Here is a 21,079-nt window from a genome sequence, read left to right as displayed (position 1 = left end):
AATTCGGGATGGGAGCTAAATTAGAGGCTGATCACGGACTGACAGCCTAGCTCATTTTTTGACCTCCCCTTTTACAGTATGGAATTGGGGGGAAGAATAGCTTTGTAAAAGTCCCTTTGAAGCCATGTGCTGACGGCTCATGCCTGTAATCCTAGCTACTCAGGAGACTAAGATATGAAGGTCACAGTTCAAAGCCAGCAGGGACAGGAAAATTTGTGAAACTCTTGTCCCCAATTAACTACCCCACCCACAAACCCCAGAAGTGGAACCATGGCTCAAGTGGTAAAGCACTAGCCTTGAGCCAAAAAGCTCAGGAACAGCACCCAGGCCCTACAAGGCTGTAACAGTGGTCCCTCTGGTATAATCTATATAAAGTACCTGCCTTTAAGAGGCCTTGGCAAAGGATTGTTCTTATGTCTGCTGCCTCTGAAGGTGCTGCTGTTTAACCTGGAGGAAGAGCGTCAGGCCCTGGTGGAAAACCTTCGGGGGACTCTGAAGGAAAGTGGGCTGAGCTTCCAGGAGTGGGAGCTGCGGGAGCAAGAGCTGATGCGGGTGGCGGTGACTCGCGAGCAGCGGAGTCACCTCCTGGAGACCTTTTTCAGGCACCTTTTCTCCCAGGTGCGTAACGCGGGATCAGATCTGTCCGTGTGAGTGTACGTGGGCTGGCATCCTTCCCGCCAGTGGCATCCTTCCCCACATGAGACCATGGGGTGAATTCTGAAGAAGTCAGAAGTGCTGAGTTCTCAGCTGAACACCAACTCCTGAATGCAGGCTTTGATGTTCCTGGGATCCAAAATGACTGAAGATTTAGGATAATAACTGGATACTCTCTGGTGCTTGTTGTTGTTGTTGTTGTTGGTCCTGGGGCTTGAACTCTGTGCCTGAGCACTGTCCCTCAGCTACGCTGCTCAAGGTGAGTGCTCTACCAGTTGAGCCACAGCACCACTTCCAGTTTTCTGGTGGTTTATTGGAGATAAGAGTCTCATGGCCTTTCCTGCCTGGGCTGGCTTTGAACCTCCATCCTCAGATCTCAGCCTCCTGAATAGCTAGGATTACAGGCGTGAGCCACCAGTGCCCAGCTGCAGTACGGCTTTTTTAAGTCAGCACCTTGCATACACTCAGCTTTGCTTACTCACTCCACTAGTGCTCCACCACTTGAGCCATGCCTTCAGCTTTGCTTTTTCACTGCTTAGTTTGGAGATGGAATTTCTTGGACTTTCCTGCCTAAGATTATATTCCAACCATGATCCTCGGGGTTGGGAAGGTGGCTCAATGATAGAGTGCTTCATTTGCATGCATGAGGCACTGGGTTTGATTCCTCAGCAACACATAAGCAAAAAAGAAAAAAAGCCAAAATGGTGCTGTGGTTCAAATGGTAGAGCGCTCACCTTGAGCTGAAGAGCTAAGGAACAACGCCCAGACTCAGAGTTCAGGCCCCATGACTGACCAAAACAAAACAAAACTGTGATCCTCTGCATCTTAGCCTCCTGAATCACTAGCATTACAGACATGAGCCACTGGCACCCACTTTATCCTCCTTTTAGTTACCCATTGGGCATCTGCAGGCCCGAGGGAAGAGTAGATGATGCTCCTTGTTACATTTACTGCAAGGAGATGTCCCTGCCCCCATCTGAATCCTGTCTCAGGATGTGAGAGGGAGTCCAGGAATGGGGCAGGACAAGCCAAGCAGTTCTGAGAACCACAGTTCCTCCCTCCCGTGGGGGTAATGTAGCAGGTTTGGACAACTAATGGGAAGATGCTAGCTCATGCCTACATATTCCTAGCTACTCAAGAGGCTGAGCTCTGAGGGTGGCGGTACACAGTTAGTCTGGGCAGGCAAATCTGAAAGACTCCTATCTCCGATTAGTTGCAAAATCTGCAACTGGAGGTGTGGCTGACAGAGTACTATCCTTGAGCCCAAAATAACAACAACAACAAAATCTAATAAGCAAGCGAGACTCCAGTATCAGGCACAAAAAGAAGAAGAAGAGGAGGAGGAGGAAGAGGAGAAGAGGAGGTGGAGAAGAAGGAAGATTGGCTAGGGAGAGAGTTCTGTGGGACACTGTCATACTATTATCCAATGTGTATATTTGTGCATTTAACCCTTCTACGGCTTGAATATCAAAAATGCCTGAGAACTGAGGGGTTCTTCACTGGGAAAATTCCTAGCTAGGGCCCAGGCAGAGCCTGGAAACCTCCCTGCCCCTCACAATGCATCAGGGCCATGGGGAGCCCCTATGCTGGGCAGTCGGGGGGCTGCTGTCTCCTGGGAGTGGCTGTCCATCCCAGATAGCTGTCTGGGTGCTCTCCTCTTTCGAAACTTTGCCCACACAGCAATTCCTGTTGATTGTCACAATAACCCTGTGAGCTGAGCAGGGCAGGAGAGGAAATGAAACCCAGATGACGGAAGAGAATTGCCTGGGGTCATGCAGCAAGCAGGTAGCAGAGTTGAGCCATGAACCCAGGTCTCTAGCTTCCAGCCCCAGGCTCTTTCCATTAAAGCACCTGTTCAAAGCTGTACACTTGGCCCCGTGAACCACAACCAGGCTTACACTAACTAGCCAAGTTGATAGGCAGGAAAGACAGGTACCTTGGCCTGTGGCCTGTCTGTTCTCTGACGAGGGCGGCCCCCTGGTGAGCCAGAAAAGGCTCGTAAGAATTGTCTTTTCTCAAACCCTTCTCTGAGTTCAACTTCTTTTATATGCAAGGGTCAGGTGACACCGAGGATCCAAACTATCTCAGGGATTCCAGTGAGAAAACTCTCACCAAGCAAGACTGCTCCTCCATTAGGCTGTCTCTGCTCCCTGCTTTTGCTTTTTCCGGATCTCTGAGCACCTGAAGGAGAAACATGGTCTCTGTCGTGTGGAATTTTTGGGGGCTCAGGACAACACATATCTAGGACTTTTACTTCCAATTCTAGATTCCCCAGATCAGATCAACTTTATATCAAGTTTGGTCCAATCAGCTAAGACAGAGAGGCCAAGACTTGATAGTACAAATATAGTCCCGGAGACTGCCCAATGGGCTGCTTATCTAGAAGTGATGGGCAGACCCCTCAGAAGGTGGTTCCTCCATGGCCTTCAAGGCAGCTTTGTCTCTTTCTCCCTCCTTCTGTGGCTGCCCAAGTACAGGTGTTGGACATCAACCAGGCGGATGCAGGGACCCTGCCACTGGACTCATCCCAGAAGGTTCGAGAAGCCCTGACCTGTGAGCTGAGCAGGGCTGAGTTTGCTGAGTCCCTGGGTCTCAAGCCTCAGGACATGTTTGTGGAGTCCATGTTCTCTTTGGCTGACAGAGATGGCAATGGTTACCTGTCCTTCCGCGAGTTCCTGGACATCCTGGTGGTCTTCATGAAAGGTATGGAAGGAGAACAAGTTATGTAGAGGGTAGAGCGTGGACAAGGAATGGGGACAGAGTTTGGGGTGTGACTGCGCTGTTAGAGATAGGAAACAATGGGGCTACATCTCCAGACGTGGCAGACTACAACTGCTCAGGTGGGAGTTAAAAGAAGCAGAATGAATCAGGCGCTGATGGCTCACGCCTGTAATCCTAGCTACTCAGGAGGCTGAGATCTGAGGATCATGGTTCAAAGCCAGCCCGGGCAGGAAAGTCCTTGAGACTCTTATCTCCAATCAGCTAGTGAAAAAGCCAGAAGTGGAGCTGTGGTTCTGTGTTTCACATGGTAGGGGGCTAGCCTTGAGCAAAAATAAAGCTCAAAGGATAACACCCAGGCCCTGAGTTCAAGCCCCAGGATGGAGACAAAAAATAATTAAAATTTAAAAAATGAAAGAAGCAGAATGACCCCTTGCTGGGTCTGGCAGTGAGTCTTGACCCTGGTGCCTCGGGTCAGCCTGAGGGTTTCCAGATAGTGGGCCCACGTTCTTCTCACAGAGTCCTTCTTCTCCCAGGCTCCCCTGAGGAGAAGTCTCGCCTGATGTTCCGCATGTATGACTTCGATGGGAATGGCCTCATTTCCAAGGAAGAGTTCATCAGAATGTTGAGGTCAGTCCTCTCGATGGCCCGGAGATTAAGCAAGGGCAGAGACTTCTTGGGAAAGGAAAAGACCTGCTCAGGGAGGGAAAGCAGACGTGTAAAGGACAAGTGGAGGCCTCCTCTTTACCTTCATAGCCACACTCCTGTTAGAACTTAGTAAGAGGCTTGGGATGTGGCCAATTGAGGCCTGGTGGCCATTGTGTCTGGGTACGAGGATTCTTCTTCCTCAACTCCAGATCCTTCATCGAGATCTCCAACAACTGCTTGCCCAAGGCCCAGCTGGCCGAGGTGGTGGAGTCCATGTTCCGAGAGTCAGGTTTCCAGGACAAGGAGGAACTGACCTGGGAGGACTTCCACTTTATGCTTCGGGACCATGACAGCGAGCTCCGCTTCACACAGCTCTGTGTCAAAGGTGAGGCCCAGCTGGCAGGCCGATACATTGTTAGAAATACATTGTTAGACCCAATACATTGTTAGAAAATATGTTAGAAGAATATTGGGAAAAAATATTTTCTTTCTCTCTCTCTCTCTCTCTTTTTTTTTTTTTGTTGGTCGTGAGGCTTGAACTCTGTCCCTGCACTCTTCAGCTCAAGGATAGCACTCTACCACTTGAGCCACAATACCACTTCTGGCTTTCTAGTGGTTTATCGGAGATAAGAGTCTCAAGGACTTTCCTGCCCGGGCTGGCTTTGAACCACGATCCTCAGATCTCTGCCTCCTGAGTAGCTGGGATTACAGACATGAGCCACTGTGTACCCAGCTAGAAAATATATTTTCTAATCGACAGTTTTATTTGTATGAGGAAAGGGATCTGAGATGCATGTTCTTCAGGCTCATGGAAGTCATTAGACAGGGGCTGGGAATGTAGCTTAGTGGTAGAGTGCTTGCCTAGCATGCATGAAGCCCTGGGTTCAATTCCTCAGTACCACATACACAGAAAAAGCTGGTAGTAACGCCGTGGCTCAAATGGTAGAGTGCTAGCCTTGAGCAAAAGAAGGGACAGTGCCTAAGCCCTGAGTTCAAGCCCCAGGACTTCCCCCCCCCAAAAAAAAAAAAAAAAACAAAGACAATAACAGTCATTAAACAGCCCTGCTGGTGGGATGGGTAGAATCAGGATACACACACACACACACACACACTCTCTCTCTCTCTCTCTCTCTCTCTCTCTCTCTCTCTCTCTCTCTCTCTCTCTCTCTCCCCCCCCCTGGCCAAGTATCCTTCCCACAGCTTCCTGCCCTGAGTCTGGCTCAAGTTAATAGAAGCTAGAGTCAGAATGGCAGGGAGCAGGCAGAAGGGGTCGGTGAGTGGCCTCCTCTCTCTGAGAACTGGCACGATGTCTTCTCAGTTTCAGATTCTCACTGGGACATGTTGAGACCAAACCCAGTCCCTCCCAGGATTATGAGAAGAATGGGGGGCAGGGCAGATTCCATGGGGAACCAGGAGCAAGTTTAAGAGAAAATGTGGGTGCAATTTCTAGGCAAGAGTATTTCCTGGCCCTGGGGGTGGGGGTGGGGAGTGAAGGGAGTTGGTAAAGAAGCTTTCTATCTTTTCCAGGTAGTGGGCTCCTGAGCCTAAGGTAGGGGCTTGAGAGTTTCCTGGAGGCAGACCATAAACCCGGGTACTGAGGCCCAGGGACATCCAATAATGATAGGGACTGAGCATGAAGCAGAGGGCTAGCTTTGTTTGTTGTCTTGTTTTAATCACTGATGTGCTTTATTGTTTCCTTTATTTTCATCGATTTTTGAACAATACAAAACAACAAGAACAATACAAACAGCGCTTTACTTCTCCCCTAGATTTGCCCTTATTTTTCTAATCTTTTTTTGCCAGATTTGCTGTTTATTGAACCATTTAAGCGTATAGACCATTATGCTTTGTTTTAAACACTCAAATTCCAGTTACATCAGCTCACTCACTTTTGACCTTGGCTGTAGACCAGGGTTCACATGGAGATTGGTTCAGCCTGGGAAACTGTCCTAGACCCTCCTGGGCCTTTTACAAGAACCTGGATTTGTAGCTCCATCTTGCCCTGTCAGCCAAGACAGGAACAATGAAGTGGGGTTCCCCCCTCCCTGGTATTTTATTATGAAAATTAAAAAAAAAAAGCAAAGTAGAAAGAATTTTTGAGTGATCTCCCCTATCTCTACCACCTGGACTGTGTTATCTCTTGGGAGGTTTTAAGTTGGAGGACCTTTGACAGAGTTGTTTGTTTTTGTAGCAAAAGGGGCTTTAACAGGCAAGTTACATAGTTTCTGAATTTTACCCCAATACCCGATACCAGTCCTAGTAGTGCCACACATCCTCATGGATGCCTGTCTGGCCAACTTTACCTCATGCCTTCCTTTTCCTCACCCACACATGTCTGGGTTCAATGTCTCCATTAGAGACAAGGGCTGAGGTTGGGGTGCCTGCAAAGTCACGGTGTCCACTGAAGGGGGACTCTGTTTAGGTATGAACATGGGAAAATAGGGTGCCATGCCTTGAGCCAGGCTCTCTAGTCTCTGGGCCCTGAGATGCTTTCTAACCGAGCTCTGCATTCATTGCAGGAGTGGAGGTACCAGAAGTGATCAAGAACCTCTGCCGGCGAGCTTCCTACATGAGCCAGGAGATGATCTGGTGAGCCTCTCCCTGGAAACTGCCATTTATCTCCCTAGAATGGCTGGGATGGGGGCACCCAGATTATTCCATATAGTACCTTCCAACAAACCTACTAGATTTCCGTGCTCGCTGCCTGGGTCACGTGACCTTGTGGTGGGTACAAATATAGGAGAAGGTCTTAGCAGAGACCCCAAGGATCTCTCTGTCTGTATCTCTCTGGGAGTCCCACTATCTTCTCATGGAGAGCTCTGGTCTTTTCCAGAGAAAGTGAGTTTGGAGGCAGGCTATGGGCAGGAAGTGGCCAAGGTCTTAGCTCTTGTGTTCCTTCCTAGTCCCTCTCCCAGAGTAAGCGCCCGCAACAACGTCAGGACTGAGATGACACCGCAGAGGCTGCAGTGCCCCCGGGACACAGACCCACCCCAGGAGATCCGACGGAGGTTTGGCAAGAAGTACGTCGGCTCTTACCCGCTTTGAGCCCATCCACCCCTTCAGCATCTGGTGCCAGGCCCTCTGCTCACCACCAGGGAGGCAGACAGATAGCTACTGCCCAAAAAATGCCACCCTTGCCTGAGAGTCCAGCAACACTGATGATGACGATGCCCCACTGGTGAATGTTAAAGCAGTGGTTAAGAGCAAGAGGCTTGCTTGGAAAGTCAGGAAAGCCTTCCTGGAGGAGGTGTCCTGTGAGCTTTCCTTAGAGGCTGATTGTGGGTGCAAAGGGCACCCACAATCAGAGTACAGAATTATTCAGAGTGCAGAATAACCTTTAGTGGAAGGAGCTGGAGGGTGGGGGGGGGTCTGAACCCAGCTTCTAAGTGAGTGACTGAAAGCCCCTGTTTGTTCAGTAGTTCACCCCAGAGAAGCAGGGAGGGGGGAAATGTCCCCCTGGGGGGGGGATAAACAGCTCAGACTTCTTGTGTCCTCCCTCCTCCCCCCCTTCCCCTCCCCCAGGGTAACTTCTTTCCAGCCCTTGCTGTTCACCGAGGCGCACCGAGAGAAGTTTCAACGCAGCTGGCGCCACCAGACCGTCCAGCAGTTCAAGCGGTTCATTGAGAACTACCGGCGCCACATCGGCTGCGTGGCGGTGTTCTACGCCATCTCCGGGGGGCTCTTCCTGGAGAGGGCCTACTGTGAGGGGGGGCATCACTTACTGCAATGGGGGGGGTGGCGGAAGTAATGCACAGAGCTGAGGATCAGATTCTCCTGGGGGCAGGGCCCTGGGACAAGGGACTAACTCCAAGGGCAGGGCTTGTGGTGGGCACTTGGCAGCCGGTGAATGAGTGGGCATTGTATATGTGTGTATGTGTGTGTGTGTGAAGGTTGGTCTGCTGTGAATGGCAGGTGTCCAGGGTTTGATGACTCTTTCAGAGGGGAAGGCAGCATTGGGGTTTGAGGTCAGGGCCTTAAGGCTTTCCTAGGGAGGTGTTGTAACACGGGCAACGCCCCATTTGTGGGGTTCTCTGACCTCTGTCCCTTTGTCACCCCCCCCACAGACTACGCCTTTGCAGCACACCACAAGGGCATCACCGACACCACCCGCGTGGGCATCATCGTGTCCCGGGGCACGGCAGCCAGCATCTCCTTCATGTTCTCCTACATCCTGCTCACCATGTGCCGCAACCTCCTCACCTTCCTGCGGGAGACCTTCCTCAACCGTTACATCCCCTTCGATGCCGCCGTGGACTTCCACCGCCTCATCGCCTCCACTGCCATCGTCCTCACAGGCAAGGGCCTGCCGCTCTTTTTTTGTTTTTTTGTCAGACGTGGGTCTTGAACTCTGGGCCTGGGCGCTGTCTCTGAGCTCTCTTCAGCTCAAGGCGAGCGCTCTACCGTGTGAGCCACAGCGCCACTTCTGGTTTTCTGGTGGTTTATTGGAGATAAGTCTCACAGACGTCCCTGCCCCAGCTGGCTTGGAGCTGCGATCCTCAGATCTCAGCCTCCTGAGTAGCTAGGTGTACAGGCGTGAGCCACCCGTGCCCAGCTTTGAGAGATTTCTCTTTAAGAATGGAGTTGGCAAAGAAGTCTTAGAGGCTTCCCCACCCCTCCTGCCCTGAGTTCCTCTCCCCCAGCTTTCTAGCACACCTCTCCAGCTTCCAGCTGGCAATCTACTAACAACCTAGGAGGAGTGTGCATACCGCGTATCTCCCTCCCAGTTCTTACGAAAGCGTAACTTAGTGTGAGAAACCAAAGCAATGAGCTGCTAATGGGGTAACTTCAGACTGGCGTGGTTGCATTCATGGACGGTGTGCAGGAGGATCAGGAGAACGAGAGAGAGAAATACAGATTTTTAGGGTCCTTCTTCAGACCCCTCCATCCTGTTTGTTGTTGTGTCGGTACTAGGGCTTGAACTTAGGGTCTGCCCATTCACCTTTCTGGCTCAAGGCTGGTGCTCCACCACTTGAGCCACCCCTCTACTTCTGGCTTTTTGTTGATTCATTGGAAACGAGTCTCATGGACTTTCCTGCCTGTGCTGGCTTTGAACCACGCTCCTCAGATCTCAGCTTCCTGAGTAGCTGGGATTACAGGTGGGAGCCACTGGCATCCCACCAGACTCCTAACTCTGGTTGACATTTTCGGCCTTGAGCACCTACCTTTGGGCGGTCCTTAGGAATCCCTGGGGCCCAACCCTTCCATCTTTCTTTCTTAGTCTTACACAGCGTGGGCCATGTGGTCAATGTATACCTGTTCTCCATCAGTCCACTCAGCGTCCTCTCCTGCCTCTTCCCTGGCCTCTTCCATGATGATGGGTGAGTATGTAGAGGTGTTCACAGACAAAAGTGGGAAAGGGTGTATGTGTGTGGGGGTGAGGATTTCTTGCATGTGGAAAATTTCAAATCGTTTTGGCCAGAGGAACATGTTATCCTCCAGACTCTGGGAAAAACCACCAGCAGCCTTCACTCCTAAACTCAAGTCAGCAGGGGTGACTGGTGGTGGGGCTAGGGTGTCTCCTTTGGGTGGTCCCCCCCCAGATGTCCCCCTCTTGGGGGTTTCTCATGGCTGTCTGTTACACACAGGTCTGAGTTCCCCCAGAAGTATTACTGGTGGTTCTTCCAGACCGTACCAGGTGAGAGCCTTTTCCCTCGGTGATTTTCCAAGCCTGACTCAGAACACCAAGGCTCTGGGTTCACGCTGTCCCAGAGCAGCCCAGACTCAATTCGGCTCTCACTGGGAAACTAGGCTCTGCTCTCTGCCTGGTGATCCTCCTGGGGAGCAGAAGATGTAGATCCTCTCTGACTTAGGTCTAGTGAACCAGCCCCAATGTGGGTAGTGTCCATTGGAGTAGCAGCGGAGCCCTCCTCCACCCATACATCCCAAGCACAACAGTAGCTTGGAGAAATGCTATGCTCCAGTTGTGTGAGGGAGGAGTCAGGCTCTTTGTAAACCCATACAGAAGCCTCCCCCACCCCTCCACCTAGTAAGATGTCTTGACAAGGGCTATTTAGAGGCCTATTCCTAACTCCCTGTAATCATCCATTTTAGAGCGATTAGCTGTGAATCTCTTCAAACTCTTCTTGGGTCTATTTATATTTCCAGTCTGTTCCCTCCTGGGGGGAGGTGGAGGGTAACACTTTTTTTTTTTCTATACTCTCTTCTCTCTGTGAAACAGTGTGGGTTATTTATTTATTTAAATCCTAAAAAGCTCTGCTTTGAACTTCAGAGGGTGCTTGCTAATTCCTGCACGCGGGGATTTGGTGGATAAGGTTGTATTTATGCTCTCCTCTTAGTTCAGGATTTGACAGGCTGTGGTTGATTCGTCCTCTTAACCTTTGCTTTTCCACACTGCAGGGAGGAGGGGGCCTCTAATCGTCCTAATTACTGCCTTTCTCCTCCTTGATCACCTGAGGGACTGTTCTCTGGGCTTTCATTCCCCAACCCCAACCCGGGCTTCAGCATTATCACTTCCACATAGCTCTGGCCTGGTCTGGGATTCTCTAGTAGTGGAAGAGGCTTTCTTTCTACACACTCCAGGCTGGTCCTGGGAGATCAGGTGATAAGCTCAGATGATGTCGTCCCAATCCATGCCCTAATGATGCTATAGCGCTCAAGTGGTGTGCCACCAATAGCCAGGTATAGTGATAGGGGGACAAGGGCCAAACCTTCACTCCATGAACATTGGGCTCTGCAATTTCTAATACATGCCCCCAACGAGCCAAGTAAACTCTCCTTGCATTCATTCATTTCTGCAGCACACCTTTATACAAGGCCTATAGCATGCCAGGCTTTGTCTCCAGCACTAAGGGTTCTATGATGAGCCAGCTTAGCCCAGTGCTTGTTCCCGTGGACCTAAGAGTCAAGAAAGTGGGGGTGGGCAGAGGAGGACATAAGAGTTTTACCATTCCCACTTAGGGAAGTGGAGTGGGTCCTTGACCCTAGGGACCTCAGAACTGCCCCTCTGTCTCCAACCCTCCCGTTTTCCTGTTCACTGTGCAGGACTCACAGGCGTCGTGCTGCTGCTGGTTCTGGCGGTCATGTATGTCTTCGCCTCCCACCACTTCCGCCGACGCAGCTTCCGAGGCTTCTGGCTGACCCACCACCTCTACATCCTGCTCTACGTCCTGGTGAGGGCTTTCGGCTATGCGTAGGGCCAGCTGGGCATGGGCAAGGCATTCCCATGAATGACGCATAGGATATCCGTCCTCCATCCTCTTTCATTATTTCAAGCATCCACTTCTCCACGTCCCTCTGTAAAGGTGGAAATTATACTGTGGGGTTCCCCAGGAGGCTCACCCCAATAGGCAACCTTTGCAGAGCACCTCCCTGGCGTGGGTTTTGCATTAGCAATCCTTGCAGGCTGGTCTACATTCCTCACAGACTCCGGACTCCCCCATATCATTTTGGCCCACGCAATCTTTCTTGCCTTTGAATAGCTGGGCTTTGGCTCCTAGGTAGACTAGGTAGTCACTTTGTTTAGAGAAATTTAAGTGCGTTCCTGGCAAGTGTTGTCCTGGTCCTCTTTGGAAGTTGGGGTGGGGGTGAGGAGTGTTTGCCTTCCCACCCTGCTAAATGCTACCTGTAAAGTTCATGAGCTTGCTCTCATCATCTTCAGGATCGCTGATAGGATGGGTTTTTTTGTTTGTTTGTTTTTTTGCCAGTCCTTGGGCTTGAACTCAGGGCCTGGGCACTGTCCCTGAGCTTCTTTAAAAGCTCAAGGCTAGCACTCTACCACTTGAGCCACAGCGCCACTTCCAGCTTTTTTCTGTGTATGTGGTACTGAGGAATTGAAGCCAGGGCTTCATGCATGCTAGGCAAGCACTCTACCACTGAGCCACATTCATAGCCCAGGATGGTTTTAAGATTCCATCTGTTCCATTTAGTTCTTCACCTAAGTCCCTTGTTGCCCTTCATCTTTGGTGAGTTTGCTATCAGCTGATTTTCCTGGTCAGTTCCCCTGCTGACTCTGGCATGTATCTCTGTTGCTGTCACTGCTTGTCTGCAGCTCACCAAAGGGCAACCCGGGGCCTCAATGAGAAGCTAAATCAAGTCCCAAGGTCCCCTGTGGTTCCCACCAGTCCATGGCTTGGTTGCCAGCATTCAAGGCATCTAGAGGCCTAGGGCCAAGCCTGTTTATCCCCAGGCAGAACTGCACACAGGGGTCTTCTTTGTTCTGAAACAGAGTCCACCATTTGCTCCTGTCTTTTTTTTTTTTTTTGTCGGTCGTGGGGCTTGAACTCTGGGCCTGGGCGCTGTCCCTCAGCTCTTCAGCTCAAGGCAAGCACTCTACCACCTGAGCCACAGCATCACTTCTGGTTTTCTGAGTGGTTTGTTGGAGATAAAGAGTCTCACAGACTTGCCTGCCCTGGCTGGCTTTGAACCACGATCCTCAGATCTCAGCCCCCTAAGTAGCTAGGATTACAGGACGCTCATGCTGTTTGAACTGTCCCTTCCAGGTGCAGTTTAGTCCTCACTTGTAGCGGGGAGGAGGCTCTGTTCTACCTTGCCTGTGTCTCAGCACCTCATGCTTCTCAAGGGACCCAGACTTAAGCCTAGGGTGTTTCCTACAACTGCTGATGTTATTTCCAAAGAAATCACTCCCTCTTTGGAGCGCTATGGCTAATTTATTCCTCCCACCCCTCTTCTCAGTAATGGGTGGAGTGCCAGCATCCCGGGCTATGGTTTCTGCTGGGGATGGAGGTCATGTACTTGTTCCTGGTGATACAGCAGTTGCTTTGAACTGGTGGAGAGACCCAGAAGAGGAGCTAGCCTGGCTCCCTCAGACCCAAGACTTCTTTCTGCTTTATCGGTCACTAGGATACAGAGAGCCGCCAGCAGGAAAGTTAAGGGGCTCAGAAATGTTCCGGCTCCCTCTGCTGGGCAATGCTATCCTGGCCATTAGCCCAGGATAGACCCTTCCCTCTCCCATGACCACTTGGCTTTGGTAAAGGACCCTCATATAGGTCCCTGGGGAGGGTTGAAGAGGGGGAGCCAGCATCTCAGAGTAGGAGTCTGCAGCAGCTTTGTGGCTTAAAAAGTAAAGCCAACCCCAAATGCGGTGTATACACAGAGGCCTAGGAGGTCACCCTGCCATTGTAGTCAGACTGGCTGAAAACTTTGGAGAACTTTGGGGGTGAGGGTGAGGGAACTCCAAAATGTAAGGAACTCTGAGAAAGCACAGCCAAGTCAGAGAAGAGCTCCCAGAGGCCTAAGTTCATCCTGAGGAGATAAAGAGCAAGAATTTGGGGGGGGGCAGTGGCTCATGTCTGTAATCCTAGCTACTCAGGAGACAGATCTGAGGATCGTGGTTCAAAGCCAGCCCGGGCAGAGAAGTCCGTGAGACTCTTATCTCCAATTAACCACCAGAAAACCGGAAGTGGCGCTGTGGCTGAAGCGGTAGAGCGCTCACCTTGAGCTGAAGAGCTGAGGGACAGCGCCCAGGCCCAGAGTTCAGGCCTCACAACCGACCAAAAAAAAAAGGACTTTGGGAACCCTCACTGAAGGGAAAGCATTCCTGGAGGTGAGACCCAAGTTCAGTCATCGGCGGAGGTCTCTTATGCATTAGCTCTGTGTGAGTTCTAGCAGTGGAGGAAACTCTAAATCTGACCCTGAAGAACCTCAGATTCACTGCACAGAGAGTCACATGCACACACAATATTGCATGCACTGCTGAGCAGAAATTCCTATAGTAAGTTATAGGAAGAGGGTTTTACCAGCACTGAACTGATTAGGGGAGACTTTAGGGAAAAGATAGGACTTGGGCCAAAGTTTTAGGAGAGATAAGTTAAACAGTGACAGGAAATGAGGAGTTGAAACTGAAGAGCAGCTGGGGGCTGGTAGCTCAATGCTTGAAATCCTAGCTACTCAGGGGGCTGATATCTGAGGATCGCATTTTGAAGCCAGTCCAAGCTGGAAAGTCCAGGAGACTCTTATCTCCAATAATAATAATAATAAAAAAGCCAGAAGCGGTGCTGTGGCTCAAGTGGTAGAGTACTAGCTTTGAGAGAGAAAAAAAAAATGCTCAGGGACAGCACCCAGGCCCTGAGTTCAAGCCCTAGGACTGGCATACAACACACGCACACGCACACACACACACACACACACACACACACACACACACACACACACACACACACACACACACACACACACACACACACACACACACACACACACACACACACACACACACACACACACCTTGAAGAACACTGGAATCCAGGCAATAAGGCAGAGGTAGAAGTGGGCATGGCAGTGGGGTGCTCAGGAGACCAAAGCAGGCCTGGCTGTGCTGGTGACGCGTGGACATGCTGGTGACACAGGGGACCTGACCTGCAGCTGAGGGGCTGTCATTATTTGTGGATGAAGCCCAGAAAGAAAAAGAGCAGATGATGAGGAAACCGGGCTCAGGAAACACCTATGATTGGGGGTGGCAGAAGGAATAAGCCAGTAGTAGAACTGGAAAGTTCCGATGGGCCCAAGAGTCAAAGAGGGACAACCAGTAGAGCATTGTTGCCCACGCAGTGGGAGGCTGTGGGGGTGGGAGGATTGTCACTAGTGTCCTAAGTTGCCAAGAGGGAGTGGACATCTAGAAGGAGACTTCAAGGCTTGGCCATTCTCGGGGTTGGTGGGACTGTGGTGGGCAGGTACAAAGGGGAGACAAATGTGGAACCACACTGGCCAGACTTGGGAGTCAGTCAGTGAGTGGGAAGAGTGGGTGCAAGTAGTGTGTACCCACATTAGACAAAATTATTAAGGAAAGAACCAGAGCTGGACAATCCCTATCAGTTATTGCAAGGAAAGGAGGTACTTAGGTATTCTTAGTCTCCCAAAGGGGGAAATTCTTTTCCCCAGTGGTTACTGAGAGCCACGCAGATGATGCTAAGAACGGAGAGTGTATTGAACTGAAGGTTCCCATCCTTTGAGTCCAGTGTGGAGAGCAATAGTAAACATGTAAGTGAATGGGCCAAAAAAAAAAATGGTTGTGGCTGATGACAGGGATTGTGGAGTGAGCAGAAGGAAGGTGGGATGGAACTGAGGGAAGGCTGGAGAACGTGGCGTTTCTGCTGCAACTTGGAAAAAGGAGATGAAGGTAGCCATGGGAAGAACCAGGGAAAGGACAGCCCAGGCCACCCCAAGCGCAAAAGTCCTGCAGCAGAAAAGACTTGCTGTATTGACTTTAAGGAACAGGGAGGGAAAACCAGCTGCCAGGAAGAGGTCAGGGTACGCCAAAGCCTTGTAGTCAAACAAAGTTCATGAAAGTTTTTAGCGGGAGATGACATAAAAGCACAGCTTCAAAAAGTCACATCAGAGTTGGGTGGTGCACACTTGTAATCTTTGCTACTGGGGAGAGAGAGGCTAGTTCAAGGCTAGCCCAGGCAAAGTTATCAGACCCTGTCTCAAAAACATATGAACAGGGGCTGGGAAGGTGGCTCAGTGGTAGAGTGCTTGGGTTGCAAGCATGAGGCCCTGGGTTCAATTCCTCAGCACCACATAAGCAGAAAAAGCCAGAAGTGGTGCTGTGGCTCAAGTAGTAGCGTGCTAGCCTTGAGCTGAAGAGCTGAGGGACAGCGCCCAGGCCCAGAGTTCAGGCCCCACTACCAACAAAAATAAGCAAACACAAAAATATGAACAGCTAGATGATGGTGGCTCTTGTTTGTAATCCTAGCTACTCAGGAAGCTGAGATCTGAAGATCAAAGTTCAAAACCACCCTGAGCAGGAAAGTCTGTGAGATATTTGATCTCTAATAAACTACTCAGAAAAAGCCAGAAGTGGCACAGTGGTGCAAGTGGTAGAAAACTAGCCTTGAGAAAAAGAATCTCAAGGACAGTGCCCAGGCCCTAAGTTCAAGCCCCAGGGCCAGGACACACACACAATGAAAAAAAGGGCTAGCAACATTGCTCAAGTGGTTACAGAAATTACCCAGTGTGTTCAAGGCCTGGTTGCACTGGGTGCCTTGAAGAGTCTCAGCTACTGCATGGGAGTCACGTGGCCTGCTTTAAGGTGGTCACAGGGAGATGGAAAATAGTATTCCCATGGAATGCTTTGGAAGACAGAATTGGGAGTGGTGAAGTCTTAGCATCTGGGAGAAGTGTGGTATATGGTGTGGTGGGGATTCGATGGACCAGTGCGGAGGAATACAGGGATCCTTGGGACTAAGCTGTATTCTGTATTCTTGGCTCTCTCCAGCTCATCATCCACGGCAGCTTTGCTCTGATCCAGCTGCCCCGGTTCCACATCTTCTTCCTGGTCCCAGCACTTATCTATGTGGGGGACAAGCTGGTGAGCCTGAGCCGGAAGAAAGTGGAGATCAGCGTGGTGAAGGCAGAGCTACTGCCTTCAGGTATCAACCAGGCCGGAGGCGGTGATCAGGGAAGCAGTTTAGTGGCCACTGAAGCAGCTGACAGGGCAGGGGCAGAGCCTGGCCAAGAGTCTCCCGCAGACTGGCATGGCAGTGGTCTGACGTAGTTGCAGGAGGGAATCTGGGGGAAAAGGGGGAGAGCGCTCTTTTGTCAGCAGACTGAACCCTTCTCACCAGAGAGTGCAGGTGCTTAGGCCTCATTCCCCTTGTCCTGATCACCCCCAGTTCCTCCTCAAGGCAAGTTTCTGGAGGTGGAAAGACTCCCCTGCGACCTTCTAGAGGCAGAGCTGAGGCGGTGGTTGGAGGTGGGGGACGCTCTCTGGGGACCACACCGTTGCCATGGTTCGTTCAGGGCAGCAGCCCACCATCCCTCCCCTAGGAGTGACCCACCTGCGTTTCCAGAGGCCCCAGGGCTTTGAGTACAAGTCAGGGCAGTGGGTGCAGATCGCTTGCCTGGCCCTGGGGACCACTGAGTACCACCCCTTCACGCTGACCTCGGCGCCCCACGAGGACACCCTCAGCCTGCACATCCGGGCAGCAGGGCCCTGGACCACTCGGCTCCGGGAGATCTACTCCCCGCCAACGGGGGACAGCTGTACCAGATACCCAAAGGTACTCAGACCCAGGCCAGAGGTGCCACATGCCCCCACATCTCCTTAATCACCCCAGGCTCCCCACTGTGTCCCTCCCTTCCCTGAACCCGGAGACTAGATTGCAAATATGAGGTGCCACTCTCATCCCTGTTGGATTCTTCCTCACTGCATGGCTCCCTACCAGGCTGGTACCTGGTGGTGAGCAAACTGAACTCTAACTCACTGCCCTCCCTACAGCTTTATCTTGATGGACCATTTGGGGAAGGCCACCAGGAGTGGCATAAGTTTGAGGTGTCCGTGCTGGTGGGAGGGGGCATTGGGGTCACCCCCTTTGCCTCCATCCTCAAAGACCTGGTTTTCAAGTCATCAGTCAGCTGCCAATTGCTCTGTAAGAAGGTGAGTGGCCCTCAGTCCCAGCAGCCCATGGTCCCTCTCTGGCCTCTGTTCCTGGTCTCCATCTGGCAAAAGGTAGTGGGTACATTTATATTTATTTATTGGTCGGGTGTGGAGTCTGAACTCTGGGCCTGGGCGCTGGCCCTCAGCTCTTCAGTTCAAGGCGAGCGCTCTTACCGCTTGAGTTACAGAGTCACTTCTGGTTTTCTAGTGGTTTATTGGAGATAAGAGTCTCAGGGACTGGTTCTGAACCACAATCAGATCTCAGCCTCCTGGGCAGCTGGGATTACAGGCATGAGCCACTGGCGTCTGGCTGGGAAAAGGTAGTGGAGAGGTAGGTGGGGAAGTGTCAGGATATCCCCAAATTCTGAAGGGTATAATTGGTTTATTGATGACTACAGTCTCCCACCTGGTCTCTTGGGGTGCCTTCATTCAACTTCTGGCTATCCCTCTTCCACAGAAGGCCAGCCCAAGAAGCACTGCTGACTGAGAGAGAAAGGCTTGCTTAGGGTAGGGCAGAAATGACCTCTTAAGAGGAAGGGAAGTGGCCAAGGCAGGGCGAGTGGGCTGGGCTATCCCCAGGAATACTGCTGAATCTTCAAGCCCCTTCTACATGGGGTGCCTTCCCTCCAGCCTGGTCCCAGGGGCAGGCCCCTGCTCGTCAATCTGGGCCTGGCAGGTGAGTCAGGAGGGCTGGAATGCAGCATGCCCAGCCCAGATGCTGTCAGCACTCAGAAAGTGACAGCTCCCTTCCTCTTTTCTATCCTTGCCAGCTCTGCCTTTTTGCTTCTTAACCCACAGTCCTATTTCTCATTTCTCCTTGGAAAGCCGGAACCTCCCTCCAAGGGTCATCCCTACTACCTGCTCTCCTTTCGGGCTCATTCCTGGCCCACTGGTCTAAGCAGCTGCACTCTAGTGCGCTTGCTCTATGAAGTGTCCCTCAGCCCCAAAGAGCTCCCTCTGGGCGGCCTGGTGACGGGCAGCCTCCTGATGGAGTCCAGTGGAGAGTGGTAAAGGAAGCTGCTTCCCACCCACCCACCCATCCTTCCCCTCTTCACTGGTCTGGCCCCAGGTAGCCTATCACTTCCAACTCTCTGTGCCCTGGGGCAACCTGTCTCTAGTCTCCAAGCCTGGCCCAGTAGCCCCCAAAGTACAGGCTGTCTGTGCACAGTGGAAACTGGCTTCCTACAACATAAGGGAGCCTGAGTGGAATGGCTCCTGAGCGCCAATGTGTGTCCTCAGATCTACTTCATCTGGGTGACCAGGACCCAGAGGCAGTTTGAGTGGCTGGCTGACATCATCCGGGAGGTGGAGGAGAATGACTGCCAGGACCTGGTGTCTGTGCACATCTATATCACCCAGCTGGCTGAGAAATTCGACCTCAGGACCACCATGCTGGTGGGTCACAACTGGCCAGGCTAGGGCAGGCAGAACCCGTGTCTGGGTGAGGGGTTGGGCCTGGTGGCATCTGTGTGATCTTCCCCCGTGTCCCCTCCCCCAGTACATCTGTGAGCGACACTTCCAGAAGGTGCTGAACCGGAGTCTGTTCACGGGGCTGCGTTCCATCACCCACTTTGGCCGGCCGCCCTTTGAGCCCTTCTTCAACTCCCTGCAGGAGGTCCACCCACAGGTCAGCCCATCGGCCCACAACTAGCTTTGCACTTTCACAAAACATCTGCGTGCTAAGTTTCTACAACTCAACCAGGGAAAGAATGCATCCCCTGGGAGTCTGGTTGGGGAACAGGAGGAAAGAGGATAGGTACTGAGAGTCACCCAGAGGGACAAGGAGAAGCCACAGGCAAGAGATTTACTAACTCTGAAGCCATGACTTGTCCCAAGAGAAAAGCTCGGTAAGTGAAACTAGCTCTCACCATAAAGGCAGACCTGCTTCCACCGCTCATACCAAGTCAGCCCTGACCCTAGCTCCTGAGCTGGTTTTCACCATGAACACGAGGCTGGCTCATATTAGAAACACTGAGCCAGCCCTCATCCTGCAGGGCACGAAGCGGACCTTCCTCAGGAACGCTGGCTCTTGCTGGTCTTGAACATGTAAGGGAAGCTAGCCTGACTCTTGCACCTGACCCTAGCATTCTCTCTGAACACTGAGCTGACTCTGTGAATGGACAACATAGCAGTTTTCGCGTGTTCTTTTGATACAGGTCCGGAAGATTGGGGTCTTTAGCTGTGGTCCTCCTGGGATGACCAAGGATGTGGAGAAGGCCTGTCAGCTCATCAACAGACAGGACCGGACTCATTTCTCCCACCATTATGAAAACTTCTAGGCCCAATGCCCAGTTGACTCCATTCGCTACCCAGCAGAGCAGAGGTTTTGGCTGCCACCTGACTTCTACTTCCTGTTTCTGGCTGCCTCCGTCCTTTCTCCAGCTTAGTCTGGGCAGCCATGTGCAGATATGATGTGTGGGCTCAGGTATCTTAGGCCCAGAATATGTTTCAGCCTAGCAAAGTGGGGAGGAAATGTTTGAGAACTACAGGTTGGGAAGTAGGAGAACTACTGATTTGGGATAAAGTGAGACTTCTTCTCCAGGTTAAGTGGAAAAAGAAACCCCCACAACAAAAGTCAGTAGACAAGCTGACATTTGAGTGTGCATGCGTGCGTGTGTGTGTGTGTGTGTGTGTGTGTGAACCACAGGCCTAAGATGAAGTGGAGGCACAGATGCTGGCATCTTAGAACCCTCCCCACCCCAAGCTCCTCCTCTCTTCTGAGTTCCTCACTTTCAAATGGGCAGGCAAAGGCTTTGCAGAATGTGTAGTCTGGACTGACAGAAAGCAACGTACAGAAATGTCCTCGGCACTCATCTAAACTTACCCACCTGATATTCTCTCCCAAGTTTTTAAACAGACATAGCTGGCCCAACACCTGCTACAGTGTCCCTCAGCCCTTTTCTCCTTGCTCTTATAGTCTCTTTTGCAAATAAATCAGTTGTCTACCTCTGGGGTTTCTTTTTTTCCTGCTGCAGGACAGGGTGAGACCTCAGCTTCCTCAGGAAACTACTCACCCAGCCGGCTTGCCAGACATCTAAGTTTCGCAGTATTCACTGAATCAAGGAATTTGCCTAAGGCCAAATGCCCCAGCTGGAGGCCCTTCCTCTCCCAGGGGAGACTCTGATAGCTGATCAGGAAGGGAAGAGGGACAGGAATGGGGGAGGGGGAGGTCAGGCTAGGCAGGGATGAAGGGATGGTAGAGGACCTGCCGCCGGAGCCCGCAGGGAGCCACAGCTGACCTGGCTTCTTCTAGGACCTCAACTACTCCCAACTCTTCTCTGGGCAAGAGGCGAGCTGACCACTGGGTCATCTCCCCGCAATGACATGACAGCAAAGTTATGTGCCTCGCACTTAACCTCTTTTAAGCCTATTGTCTCCTAAGCCAAAAGTGGCTGGATTCTCTCACCAATCACTCAAAAGACAGGCGACCCGCCAAGAGGGAATTTCTGAAACACGTTCAGAGCCATTTCTACGGTTGTCTCATCCGCTGCCACAGAATGAGAAACTCCCGGAGTCCTGGCACATGTTTGGATTGTGGCAGAGGGTCCTCAGATGGCCGGGTCAGGGCCGGTCCCCCTCCCCTCTCCCTGAGGGAACAGGAGAGGGGGGGCAGAGCCTTGTGCCTGTGCAGCGGAGGCCCAGTAGGCATTCCTGGGGGCTGAGCCCACAGGCATGTCAGCGGGGCCCCAGCTGTGGCCAGCTGTG

The 21,079-nt window shown here is 51.7% G+C and overlaps 1 protein-coding gene across 3 annotated transcripts in view; it reads left to right on the top strand.

Moving 5' to 3' along the window:
• The window catches only part of Duox1 (dual oxidase 1), a 36,962-nt gene extending 16,641 nt beyond the window's left edge, over positions 1 to 20,321 (top strand). For 2 of the 3 annotated variants that reach the window (XM_069989405.1, XM_069989406.1), the window contains exons 18-34: positions 433 to 618; positions 3,132 to 3,357; positions 3,909 to 4,002; positions 4,230 to 4,405; positions 6,540 to 6,609; positions 6,924 to 7,040; positions 7,543 to 7,721; positions 8,085 to 8,315; positions 9,239 to 9,338; positions 9,606 to 9,655; positions 11,023 to 11,150; positions 16,214 to 16,367; positions 16,738 to 16,997; positions 17,216 to 17,374; positions 18,614 to 18,769; positions 18,873 to 19,001; positions 19,531 to 20,321. In XM_069989405.1, the coding sequence (XP_069845506.1) occupies positions 433 to 618; positions 3,132 to 3,357; positions 3,909 to 4,002; positions 4,230 to 4,405; positions 6,540 to 6,609; positions 6,924 to 7,040; positions 7,543 to 7,721; positions 8,085 to 8,315; positions 9,239 to 9,338; positions 9,606 to 9,655; positions 11,023 to 11,150; positions 16,214 to 16,367; positions 16,738 to 16,997; positions 17,216 to 17,374; positions 18,614 to 18,769; positions 18,873 to 19,001; positions 19,531 to 19,653 (2,538 nt within the window). In that variant the 3' untranslated portion in view covers positions 19,654 to 20,321. The remainder of the gene's footprint in view (positions 1 to 432; positions 619 to 3,131; positions 3,358 to 3,908; positions 4,003 to 4,229; positions 4,406 to 6,539; positions 6,610 to 6,923; positions 7,041 to 7,542; positions 7,722 to 8,084; positions 8,316 to 9,238; positions 9,339 to 9,605; positions 9,656 to 11,022; positions 11,151 to 16,213; positions 16,368 to 16,737; positions 16,998 to 17,215; positions 17,375 to 18,613; positions 18,770 to 18,872; positions 19,002 to 19,530) is intronic. The other variant, XM_069989407.1, reaches the window with a different exon arrangement.
• Positions 20,322 to 21,079: the final 758 nt, after the last annotated feature.

Source organism: Dipodomys merriami, unplaced genomic scaffold, assembly GCF_024711535.1.
Source record: "Dipodomys merriami isolate MVZ:Mamm:240054 unplaced genomic scaffold, mDipMer1.0.p SCAF_379, whole genome shotgun sequence".
In the NCBI taxonomy this organism is placed as follows: domain Eukaryota; kingdom Metazoa; phylum Chordata; class Mammalia; order Rodentia; family Heteromyidae; genus Dipodomys; species Dipodomys merriami.
This window is presented reverse-complemented; position numbering and strand designations above follow the sequence as displayed.